Source organism: Heterodontus francisci, chromosome 4 (genome assembly GCF_036365525.1).
Source record: "Heterodontus francisci isolate sHetFra1 chromosome 4, sHetFra1.hap1, whole genome shotgun sequence".
In the NCBI taxonomy this organism is placed as follows: Eukaryota; Metazoa; Chordata; class Chondrichthyes; order Heterodontiformes; family Heterodontidae; genus Heterodontus; species Heterodontus francisci.
The window spans coordinates 21720006-21733301 of record NC_090374.1 but is presented as its reverse complement, the minus strand read 5'-3'; the positions used below and the strand labels follow the sequence as shown (position 1 = coordinate 21733301).

General features: G+C 44.7%; 1 protein-coding gene across 2 annotated transcripts in view; it reads left to right on the top strand.

Moving 5' to 3' along the window:
• The window catches only part of sh3rf1 (SH3 domain containing ring finger 1), a 202963-nt gene continuing 189667 nt past the window's right edge, over positions 1-13296 (top strand). The window contains exons 1-2 of one of the 2 annotated variants that reach the window (XM_068029266.1): positions 1-60; positions 2167-2707. In XM_068029266.1, coding sequence (XP_067885367.1) covers positions 2312-2707 — 396 coding nt within the window. In that variant the 5' untranslated portion in view covers positions 1-60; positions 2167-2311. Of the gene's footprint in view, positions 61-146; positions 218-2166; positions 2708-13296 lie in introns of those variants that run through there. The other variant, XM_068029267.1, reaches the window with a different exon arrangement.

Genomic DNA, 13296 nt, shown 5'->3' with positions numbered 1-13296 from the left:
CGTTCATTAGGCAGTCAGGCAACGGCAGCGGCGGCTGGAGCTGCAGCAGCAGCAGCGGTGGTGAGTAAGGGAAAGAAAGAGGGACAGACAGACAGACAGACAGAGGGAGGGAGGGAGGGTGGGTTCTGGGGCCAACTCCCCCTTCCCCTGACCGGGTGAGGACTGCCTCTCCACATCCACCCCGGTTCCCCGGGCAGTGATTTATTCCCCACAACGGGTGAGTCTGGGTCTCGGGCGGGTGGAGGGTGAGTGAGGGGCGGCGGCTGATCATCTCTCTCTTTCCCCCCCCCCCCCCACCCCCACCCCCTATCAACGCCCCTCTCCATTCTCCCTAACACCCTCGCCCTACCCCCCCTCATCCCCCTCGCCCTACCCCCCCTCATCCCCCTCGCCCTACCCCCCCTCATCCCCCTCGCCCTACCCCCCCTCATCCCCCTCGCCCTACCCCCCCCTCATCCCCCTCGCCCTACCCCCCCTCATCCCCCTCGCCCTACCCCCCCTCATCCCCCTCGCCCTACCCCCCCTCATCCCCCTCGCCCTACCCCCCCTCATCCCCCTCGCCCTACCCCCCCTCATCCCCCTCTCCCTACCCCCCTCATCCCCCTCGCCCTACCCCCCCCTCATCCCCCTCTCCCTACCCCCCTCATCCCCCCCTCCCTACCCCCACCCCACACTCTTCCTTACTCCCTTCAGTGTCTGACCCTCTCTCTGTCCTTCCTTCCTCAGCCTCTTTCAGTGCAGCTGAGAATTTGCTAAACGGCTCCTTTGGTAAAATGTTAGTTTGGATCTGTGTCTGTTAAAATCTACTTTTGTCATATAACGAGGTACTGCTTCCAACTCTCTGTGACAAAGAATGGGACGTGGTCCATTCTACCCGAGTAACCAAATCCCGAGTGGCAGCTTGTTTGCCGGCTCCAGGCTCTGCTGAAAGATTGGCAGATCCACAGAGGGAAAAACAGATTGAAACACAATCGTCCTTTTCCGATGATTAGCAGGCATATTACTGTCAAGCTTGTAAATTATTTTGCAGAATTCCTATTTCAGGAAGATTGTTAATTTTAATCCATGAGTTTAATACTTTCAGCCTAAGATTTTTCTTGTCTCCAGTTCCCGAAAATTCAGTTTGCCTAAATTATAGTACAGTGTAGTAAAGTATTTTCCTTTTCAATCCTGTGTTGTGGATGTAATGTACACAATGATTGCAAAGTCACGTCTGTTCACTGCACCCATCTCAGTACAGTGAGAGTGAATGCAGATCTGGTTCAAATAGTTTCCCCTTAGGGGATTTTCAATATGTAACCACATCGGGGTGTTCCAGATATGGTCGCCAATAATGACGGCAGTGTTTCTCTACTTTTACCTGCTGAGTTGCACTGTTAAGCTGCCTGCATATTGGGCAATAATCCCTGTACAACATTCCACACACCATAAAAATTCAACTGCTTGAACGAGTTCTGAATGGGAATCTGCAACAGCTTGGGGTGGGGGGTGGTGTAGGTGATGGTTATATTTTCCAACTGGAGAGTGCATAATTTACTCTGGCGTCATTGCTGTCTATCACTGCATTTGCAAAGTAGCTTGCTTGGACCTGTTTGAAACAAGAGGTGAGGATAGACTGTCTTGGAATGTTTGAAATACTGTAGTATTGTTAATCAGTGACACACATTTGCATCGTGTTTACTTGCAGCTTCTGCATATCCAACTGTTAGTAGATTAGCTGACTATCTAGTCTAATAGATCTAGTCTAGAGAGGGGGAGACATATCCTGAAATCGTATAGCACAAGGAGGCCATTCAGCCCATCGTGCCTGTGCCAGTTCTCTGAAAGAGCTATCCAGTTGCTGTTGTCCCCCATAGCCCTGTAAATGTTACCCTTTTAAGTTACAAACCCTCTGTCTCTATTTTGGACAAAGGAAAGTAAGTAATGCATTGTGACAAAATATTTGCAATCAGTTTGATAGCGTAACTATGCTAATGGTATAACATTGTAAATTTTTTAAAAAGGACAAAATATGTACAAGCCTGATGTAGTCAAAGGGGGAAGAACAATAAACCACCTTATTGGTCCTTAAAATTTTACTGGGAACTCTTCTTTAATGTGCATTCAGTACCGTAGTAATTCCGATGTATCCCAGTATTTATACACGCTTGTTTTCTTTTGGAATAGTTACTGGAAGTTGAAGTGAAGGGAATGGATGTGACGTGATTTGGCTGGCTATCAGGTTGCTAACTATTCAGCGGAACCTTTGTTGTGACGATGTTTCTTTGGAGACCTGCCTCAGACTGAAGCTTTGGAAACAGAACGAGACAGAATGGATGAATCTGTTTTACTGGACCTGCTGGAGTGCCCTGTGTGCTTAGAGCGGCTGGATGCCACAGCTAAAGTGCTACCATGCCAGCACACCTTCTGCCGGCGATGCCTGCAGGGGATCTTAAACTCCAGGAGCGAGCTGCGCTGCCCAGAGTGTCGGACTTTGGTGGACTGCGGTGTCGATGAGCTCCCCACCAACATCTTGCTGGTCCGACTGCTCGACGGCATCAAACACCGGCCGAGAAGGCCCGGCAACAGCGGCATCAACGGCAATAACAACATCAACGGTACCGCAAGGGTACAAGGCAATGGGGCCATTACTACTTCAAATTGTGGCACTGCGTTGCGGGATCTTCAGAGCACTCACGGAGTGCAGGCACGTAGCCCTCCAGTCAGGGTAGGTCTTCATGTGAATTTCAAGTCCAGGACGCATTCATGTGAATCAAGTTGTTAAGTTAAAGCATTGAGGGAATGAAAGAGTTTGCATGTTGAAAGTTTAACATTCCCTGGTTGTTTTGGTAATGGAGTGTTGCGTATAAACGTTTGCTTCTTGCGTATTGAGGTGATTGCATGTAACTGGACAAAATATTATTCAGAGGTGCTTCTCTACCAGAAACACTGCTGGTTTAAAATATTTGTTCAGAAGAGTTCTGGTATTTATAGTTCTTCCAACAGTTTTATCTCTGGCCCTTGTGCGTGTATGCATCACGTTTAGTTCCAGCTCTGTGTGGTTTTGAACAGCCAAACTTTGGGGCAGGATGTCCTCAGAGCTTTTTGCTGCATTATCTATCTGCAGTATGGTTTTAAGCTAGATGGTGCCCTATTTATGTCAGTTGACTGGCACTGCAGGTCCCCTGCTCAGGAGAGCGTTCCGTGTTTGTACGGCGACACATGCAGTCCTTCTCTTGCAGAAGCTTAAAATCTAACTATTTAGAGAGTGATTGGCAGTTTTCATGTTGTCTAAACACGTGCATTAACACCCAGCCGGTTCAAGGGATGGGACCACCAACCCTCACCCCCACTCTTCCTCATCCCCCACCCCCCCCACACAACCCCTTGGGCACTTTAAGAACTGTTTGGTGCTGGTTTTAGAACTGTGTTCTGAGACCGCGTTGCTCTGCAGTCAGTAGTTGACAATTTGAGAAGTGGAAATCTCTCTCGCTAAAGTTTCAACATAAACCATCTCTCAGATTGTTGCAGCCTTATTCTAAATAGTAAACAATCTGCCACTGCCCATTGTAATGATGCAGTTAATCAGTAAAGATGCAGCCACAAATGTTTTTCCATTCATCTTACGCGAACCAAGAAATGTCATTCGTAATTTAGTGTCTTTTAAGTGAAACTATGAATGCCAAATTAACAAAATTGTAACTCATAAATTCAGCAAAGGTCGCTGATCTCGCCTGACTCTCCACTAACTAACTGTTAATACATGTGTCTTAGCTATCAGATAGTTAATGGTAGATTATTGAGTCCACTGGGAACTGTACACTTAAGATCATACAAAAACCCAAGGGTGGCTTGCAGCTGCCAAGCTCTGGCATGTTGAGGTGATTTGTTAAAGATGTGAGACATGCAATGTTTGAGTACTGTGACACTCAAATTGATTCTGATCACTGCTGTTACGTTGGTATTTTTTTTTTCGGAGTTGGAGTTTAAGATACGCTGATGAATAATATTGTAACCAGTTTATTTGATCCAGTCTGAGGAAAGTGACTCAGTCTTGTGCTTCGACTGTACGTATGTGTGTCAAGGCTTTCAGTTTTTAGTGAAGGTGGATCAACAGTGCTATTCAATTACTGCATCAGCACCTGCTTTAATAGAGCTTCAAATCTCTTGATAAATGGCTGCAACCCATTTTGATCTGAAAGAGCTAACACTGTGATTTAGTACCCCTGACATCTCACCTAAGTTTGGAATTACCTTACCAGATGCACAGTATCTCCCCATTCATTTTGTGTGGGTCAAATGATGAATTCTGAATTTTTTTTGTGTGTGCCATTCCCAGACTTAGCATCGTGTAAACAGACTTTGAAAATTCCTTTGGTCTGTGTAATACCTTGAGGTCCTTGTGTAACCCTAATGAAAAAACCCTGACGTCCAGAGGGTGCAGGGAAATATCCTAATGGTTCATGCCAATGACTGGAAAAAATGTTCCTTTTCTCCCTTTGTTAATCATGTATTTTAGAATCTGTGTTTGCACTAATTGATTTAAATAAGCCTAGAAACCATTAGTAATATTAACACACAAATGGCTGGTATTCTGTGTTGGTGTATTCAGAATGGCGGTATTCACCGATTCATTTTAAGCACCTCTGTTAAAATAGCAGAGATAGTGTGCTATGAATGTTTTAAAGCACCTGAACACTAATATTCGCAGTAATTTCTCGTCTGCAGTGTGTTCTTGTCAGAAATTGAGTGAGCCCTGCAGCAGTGTGCTATTACAGGCAGTTAATACAGTGTCACTAGTGGGTGGTTCAGACATTGTGGTGTTAAGGACTCCAGTGTCTCAAGATGTCTGCTGAAAGCTCATTACTGGATTCCTTCCTTTTCTTTACCATCGGGAATTTTTGGTGCTCTGATCTCCTGATTGACGGTGGTGCCAGGGACAAAAGTAAATTGCAGGGCGATTTGTATTTGGAGATTACAGTCCTGTGTTTGGGAGCCCCCTTCACTATGTGTATAGGTGCTTTTACCTTTCAAAAGCGACAGTGGATGGGAAATGTGCAATTCTTGTTGGTGATAAGTATTTGCTGACTATTCGAGCAACAACAGAGATCCCCTTGTGCTTCTACTGAGCACCTGACAGTGGCACATGGTGCTGAATAGCAGTGTAAATTGGAGAAGATTGGCCCTAGGGTGTGAAATTTAAAAATCCCTTTTTAGTTGCCACAATTTGTTGTTGGAACCCTGGATAGATTCTACCTTGGAAAAATTGAACCATGTGGGGAGACCAGGCATAACGGTAATTCACTCTGTGTAATTCTTTCTGGAAATCTCAACTCGATTAAACATGCTCGCAGGGGTTCCACAATCTGCTCGGTGCCTGAACCTGTTCACATGGTCCACTGATGATTCAAAACGCCCTGTGGCTCTCTGATTTCAAAGAGGAAAGCCAGGTGATGAACTGGAAGGTTGTAGTGGCAGTTAAGCCTTAAACCAAAATCCCTGCTCTGTTCTTGGACCATTATCATTTTTTTTAAAATGTTGAAGCACTGACAGGTGAGACATACTTGTGTGGCCATTATTAGCAACTTTTGCACCTGTGTTGACTGCTTGTATGCCCTGAATTTATGTAATTAACCTGATACATTTCTAGAAATGAAATTCTCGGTTTTGTTTCCATAGTTACCAAACGTGAAGTGTTTGTGCGATACCTGCATATCAACTTAATGTTTTCAAAATCAGTGCAAAACAGAATATTTGCAAGAAATATTGACATTTTAAATATCTACACAACAACAACTTGTATTTATGTAGCCCTTTAATGTAGCAAAAAGTCTCAAAGTGCTTCACAGGAGCAGTTATTAAAAGAAATTTGACCCCGAGCCACATAACGAGATATTAGGACAGGTGACCACAAGCTTGGACAGAGATAGGTTTTAAGGAGCATCTTAAAGGAGGAGAACGAGGTGGAGGGTTTTAGGAGAAGGCGAAGACAAAGACGAGCCTCTGCTGGGATGCCATTGCTGCATTCCCCCCCCCCCCGCCTTCTGAAGAATGAACGCTGTTGATGTGGACAGTAAAGGGAAAAGCAAGATGTGAAAAACTTGGGGTTGGAGGGTCGGTAGGGTGGGGAGGGGGTTCTCGGCAGAGCAGAGAAAGGAAGAAAATAAACTGTGCAGGTTTTAATGTGGATAAGTCGAGTTTATGTTAAGTACAGAAATACACTTCAATTCTTTTCCAGTTGAAAGAGGAAAGAATATATCTTTAAAAGGGACAATAAATATACAGAATTGGAGTAAATTTAAAAATGATGTAATCCATCACCAAAGCTGTCTATGTCCACTGCTTAGGTTCTAGGCAGCTTAGAGTGGTGGAGCAGTAAAAATGCTCAACAACATTGGAGGAGCACAGAGATCTCAGAGGACTGAAGAGCTGGAGGATGTTACAGAGATAGGGAGGGGCGAGGCTGTGGAGGAATTTGAAAACAAGGATGAGAATTTTAAGCTTGAGACATAGCAGACAGGGAACCAGTCTTGGTCAGTATGCATAACAGTGATGGGTCAACGGGACTTGATGTGAGCTAGGTCACGAGCAGCAGAGTTTTGAATGAGTTTACTTTTAGAGGCTGCATGGTGAGATGCTGGCCAGGAGTGCATTGGGAACAGTCAAGTCTAGGCATGGATGAGGGTTGCAGCAGCAGGTAAGCTGAGGCAGAGACAGGTGATGCTAGGGAGGTGGATATAGATGGCTTTGGTGATGGATTGTATATCATTTTTAAATTAATTCAATTCTGTATATTTATTGTCCCTTTTAAGATATATTCTTTACTCTTTCAATTGGAAAAGAATTGGTGTATTTCTGTACCCATCATAAACAAAAGAAAACAAAGAACAAAGATAATTACAGCACAGGAACAGGCCCTTCGGCCCTCCAAGCCTGCGCCGATCCAGATCCTCTCTCTAAACATGTCGCCTAATTTCTAAGGTTCTGTATCTCTTTTCTTCCTGCCCATTCATGTATCTGTCTAGATACATCTTAAAAGACGCCATCGTGCCCGCATCTACCACCTCCGCTGGCAACGCGTTCCAGGCACCCACCACCCTCTGCGTAAAGAACTTTCCACGCATATCCCCCCTAAACTTTTCCCCTTTCACTTTGAACTCGTGTCCTCTAGTAATTGAATCCCCCACTCTGGGTAAAAGCCTCTTGCTATCCACCCTGTCTATACCCCTCATGATTTTGTACACCTCAATCAGGTCCCCCCTCAACCTCCGTCTTTCTAATGAAAATAATCCTAATCTACTCAACCTCTCTTCATAGCTAGCGCCCTCCATACCAGGCAACATCCTGGTGAACCTCTTCTGCACCCTCTCCAAAGCATCCACATCCTTTTGGTAATGTGGCGACCAGAACTGTACGCAGTATTCCAAATGTGGCCGAACCAAAGTCCTATACAACTGTAACATGACCTGCCAACTCTTGTACTCAATACCCCGTCCGATGAAGGAAAGCATGCCGTATGCCTTCTTGACCACTCTATTTACCTGCGTTGCCACCTTCAGGGAACAGTGGACCTGAACACCCAAATCTCTCTGTCCATCAATTTTCCCCAGGACTTTTCCATTTATTGTATAGTTCACTCTTGAATTGGATCTTCCAAAATGCATTTGCCCTGATTGAACTCCATCTGCCATTTCTCTGCCCAACTCTCCAATCTATCTATATTCTGCTGTATTCTCTGACAGTCCCCTTCACCATCTGCTATTCCACTAATCTTAGTGTCGTCTGCAAACTTGCTAATCAGACCACCTATACTTTCCTCCAAATCATTTATGTATATCACAAACAACAGTGGTCCCAGCACGGATCCCTGTGGAACACCACTGGTCACACGTCTCCATTTTGAGAAACTCCCTTCCACTGCTACTGTCTGTCTCCTGTTGCCCAGCCAGTTCTTTATCCGTCTAGCTAGTACACCTTGGACCCCATGCGCCTTCACTTTCTCCATCAGCCTGCCATGGGGAACCTTATCAAACGCCTACTGAAGTCCATGTATATGACATCGACAGCCCTTCCCTCATCAATCAACTTTGTCACTTCCTCAAAGAATTCTATTAAGTTGGTAAGACATGACCTTCCCTGCACAAAACCATGTTGCCTATCACTGATAAGCCCATTTTCTTCCAAATGGGAATAGATCCTATCCCTCAGTATCTTCTCCTGCAGCTTCCCTACCACTGATGTCAGGCTCACCGGTCTATAATTACCTGGATTATCCCTGCTACCCTTCTTAAACAAGGGGACAACATTAGCAATTCTCCAGTCCTCCGGGACCTCACCCGTGTTTAAGGATGCTGCAAAGATATCTGTTAAGGCCCCAGCTATTTCCTCTCGCTTCCCTCAGTAACCTTGGATAGATCCCATCCGGACCTGGGGACTTGTCCACCTTAATGCCCTTTAGAATACCCAACACTTCCTCCCTCCTTATGCCGACTTGACCTAGTGTAATCAAACATCTGTTCCTAACCTCAACATCCGTCATGTCCCTCTCCTCGGTGAATACCGATGCAAAGTACTCGTTTAGAATCTCACCCATTTTCTCTGACTCCAAGCATAACATTCCTCCTTTGTCCTTTAGTGGGCCAATCCTTTCTCTAGTTACCCTCTTTCTCCTTATATATGAATAAAAGGCTTTGGGATTTTCTTTAACCCTGTTTGCTAAAGATATTTCATGACCCCTTTTAGCCCTCTTAATTCCTCGTTTCAGATTGGTCCTACATTCCCGATATTCTTTCAAAGCTTCGTCTTTCATCAGCCGCCTGGACCTTATGTATGCTTCCTTTTTCCTCTTAGCTAGTCTCACAATTTCACCTGTCATCCATGGTTCCCTAATCTTGCCATTTCTATCCTTCATTTTCACAGGAACATGTCTCTCCTGCACGCTAATCAACCTCTCTTTAAAAGCCTCCCACATATCACATGTGGATTTACCTTCAAACAGCTGCTCCCAATCTACATTCCCCAGCTCCTGCCGAATTTTGGTATAGTTGGCCTTCCCCCAATTTAGCACTCTTCCTTTAGGACCACTCTCGTCTTTGTCCATGAGTATTTTAAAGCTTACGGAATTGTGATCACTATTCCCAAAGTAGTCCCCTACTGAAACCTCAACCACTTGGCCGGGCTCATTCCCCAACACCAGGTCCAGTATGGCCCCTTCCCGAGTTGGACTATTTACATACTGCTCTAGAAAACCCTCCTGGATGCTCCTTACAAATTCTGCTCCATCTAGACCTCTAACACTAAGTGAATCCCAGTCAATGTTGGGAAAATTAAAATCTCCTATCACCACCACCCTGTTGCTCCTACATCTTTCCATAATCTGTTTACATATTTGTACCTCTATCTCACGCTCGCTGTTGGGAGGCCTGTAGTACAGCCCCAACATTGTTACCACACCCTTCCTATTTCTGAGTTCTGCCCATATTGCCTCAGTGCTCGAGTCCTCCATAGTGCCCTCCTTCAGCACAGCTGTGTTATCCTCTTTGACCAGTAATGCAACTCCACCACCCCTTTTACCTCCCTCTCTATCCCGCCTGAAGCATCGATATCCTGGGATATTTAGTTGCCAATCATGCCCTTCCCTCAACCAAGTCTCAGTAATAGCAATAACATCATACTCCCAGGTACTAATCCAAGCCCTAAGTTCATCTGCCTTACCTACTACACTTCTTGCATTAAAACAAATGCACCTCAGACCACCAGTCCCTTTATATTCATCATCTGCTCCCTGCCTGCTCGATTTATCCACATTAAAACTTGCACAGTTGTCATCAGTTTATTTTCTTCCTTTCTCTGCTGTGCCGACCCCCGCCCCTCTCTCTCCCCCACCCCCTGCCAAACCCAGGTTTTTCACATCTTGTTTTTCTCTTTTACTGTCCACATCAACAGTGTTCATTCTTGAGGTGGGGGGGGGGGGCGGCAGCGGCTCGTCCTTGTCTACATCTTGCCTCCAGAATGCGTGACCGCGCAGTGACCGATGAACTTGCTTCCTTTCCCCTCCAGCCCTCCCATAAAATCCTCAGAGCAGTTTAGCACAGGTCAGGAATTGAAACTGGGCCCTCAGGACCACACAGAGAATTCCGTTCATTCCGAGAGCCTTCGAACTTGAGGTAACTTTTAAGATGTCAAATTCATTAGGGTGAATACCTTTTCTCTGCAAAACATTGCAGTCAAGTATCTCCAGATAATCGGGTCAGCTGAATGCTGCTGACTTTGAAACTGAAATCCACATGTCTGGCTGCAGCAAATGACTTAGAATTGCTGGGTGGCTGAGTTATTCAAACACTTTCTAAATCAACAAAGCTAGCTGCATACTTATAGGTAGCCAACCTGGCTGTATGCATTGAACTAAAGGTTTGTGAAACAGGGCTGTTCAGGAGAGTGTATAGAATACAAAAGCGGTGATGTAATGCTGGAATTGTGTAAAACGTTGGTTAGGCCACAGCTGGAGTATTGCGTAAGGTTCTGGTCACCACATTACAGGAAGAACATAATTGCTCTGGAGAGAGTACAGAGGAGATTTACAAGAATGTTGCCAGCTTGAAAATTGCAAGTATGAGGACAGATTGGATAGGCTAGGGTGGTTTTCCTTTGAACAGAGGAGGCTAAGGAGTGATTTAATTGAAGTGTACAAAATCATGAGGGGCCTAGATAGAGTAGACAGGAAGGACCTGTTTCCCCTAGCAGAGAGGTTAGTTACCAGGGCGCACAGATTGAAGGTGATTGGCAGAAGGATTAGAGGGGACATGAGGAATATTAATCTTTTCCACCTAGAGGGTAGTGGGTGCCTGGAATTCACTGCCAGGAATGGTGGTGGAGGCGGAAACCCTCAACTCATTTAAAAGGTACCTGGACATGCACCTGAAGTGTAACCTGGAAGGCTGTGGTAACCAGGACCAAGGTGGGATTAGATTGGGTGGCTAATTTTTTCAGCCGGCGCAGACACAATGGGTTGACTGGCCCCTTTCTGTGCTGTAACTTTTCTATGGTGTTCAGCTACTTCAAGCACTCACCAGTTGTGTAAATAAATTTGTTACCAAGGGCACTGGTTTCTGTTTATGTGCGAGGCACAGTCCGTGACTCCTTATTGCATAAATGATAGAAATCTTGATTTGCGTCAATAATCTTACAGGACAAATGGTGTACATCGTTAAAGGACCAGGGCAAAGCAAGAAGTTGTTTTTGAAGTATATGGAAATCAGTACTTCCTAATTTTTTTAAAATTTTGATTTCACATCTGAGAGCAAGTCCTTGAAGCTGGAACACCTCTTTAAATCAACCGTGGATTTCCTTCCAGCGTGTATACCTACATTTGTAGATCTGCCATTTGCTCCACTTGCTCAGTTTTTTTTTAAAACCTTCAATGTATAGAGAAAATAACTGGGGGACTAACCTGAAAAGCACCCATCCAAAAAGGTGGCAGCATGAACAGTATACTATAAAAGCTGCTGCAACAAGCCACTGTGGAGTTGTCAGTCTTGCACTCTTTCTGCACAGTGGTGGCTGAATATTGTTGATGATGAGTGAAAAATCTATCCTAAGTATAGATGAAATGGAATAAACGTTATATCCTGCAGATGCAATAATTGTTAGGCTGTCATGAGGCTACCAGTCAATATTGCTTATCCTGCTCTGAGGGAAATAATGATTGAATTGCTTCATGTATATCCTAATGTGAAGTAGTAAGTGTTCTTCTCAGACCCACACAAGGTAGATTTGTCTCATTCCTAAGCACTTCTTTATAAGTGTTGTTAATGGCAGCACTTAAAAATAAAATGTTTCAGGCCTCCAAATTAATGGCTGCCAATTTGCCTAAAGCAACTTTTTTTTTTGTTTCTTGTTTCTCCTCCTGCATTTGTTCACTCTCTTCTGGTGTGCCACAACACTCTGTCTTTGGTACCTCCTATTTGCAATCTACACAACGGCAACTTGCGTTTTTGATAGTGCATTTAACATGTCCCAAAACTCTTCACAGGTGCCTTATCAAACAAAATTTGACACAGGGCCATGAGGAAGCTCAAAGCTTGGTCAAAGGCAGGTTTTAAGGAGCCTCTTATTGAATCAGAGGGGTTCAGGGAGTGTATTCCAGAGCTTGGGGGCTGCCAGTGGTGTAAAATTGGTCTTGCGCAAGAAGCTGGAGTTGGAGGAGTGCAGAGACCATGGTGAGGGGGCATGGGATTTGAAAATGAGGATGAATATTTTAAAATTGAGACGCTGCTGGACCAGGAATCGGTGTAGTTCTACGAACATATGCTATCCCTCGGCACCATCCTTTTGCATGCGTATTGATGAATGCCAACTTACTGTTGTCCCGTGACAGCTTTGTTATTTAATCCCTCCTGCCCTCTGCCCTATCAAACACCTTCCCTTTTGTTCTCTTCCCCACCAATCACCATCACCACCTCCCGCCCTCCCACCTCACTTGCTTAATACCTAATTCTTTTCTAACCTTTGCCAGTTCTGGTGAAAGGTCACAACCTGCAATGATAACTCTGCTTCTCTCCCCACAGATGCTGCCTGACCTGAGTATTTCAAGCACTTTCTGTTTCCATAACATTTTGCTGTTCCTTTGCTTCCTGGGCGTGCTTTAAAATAGTCGTAGGATATGGTTTCAGGATTCAGTGATATGCAGAACCTTTTTATGCACTTGATGAGCTTTTGGTATTGTATATTGTCTTGGTCGTCTTTACAAAGACTGAAGATAAATTTTTGACCACCGGATTAACACCTCTAATTTGTAGAATCAAGAAATTAAAACGTGTCAAATAATTTAAAAATTGTTATGCCCGAGTGTTCAGCTTTGATATTGTTGATGGGCATTACTCACAGACTCAAGTTAAAGCTCCACATCCGGACAGTCCAGGCTGATGTCTTAGTGCAGCATTGACTCAATTTGCATTGTTTGAGGTGATGTGCTTCAGCTGAGGCCATAGGATCAAGGCCTTAGTCTGCCTCTCGCTGTGGGTCATTCTGGTGGCATTTTTGAAGAGGAATAGAGTGCTCTCCTGTTCTGACCAACATTGCCCTCTCAATCAGTGCCACCATACACAGTTAAATTTGCAATTCATCTCGTTACTGTTGAGGTCTTGGTCTGTGCAGAATGACTGCATGTTTCCTTGCCTGACATCAATGGTTGCACTTTAAAATGACTTGTAAGCAAAGTGCTTTGACATATTTCGAAACCTGACAAGGCAATATGTAAATATCTTTGTTTTCTGTTCTTCTGCCCCTGCACCCCCTGCCCCACCCACAATTAGCTCT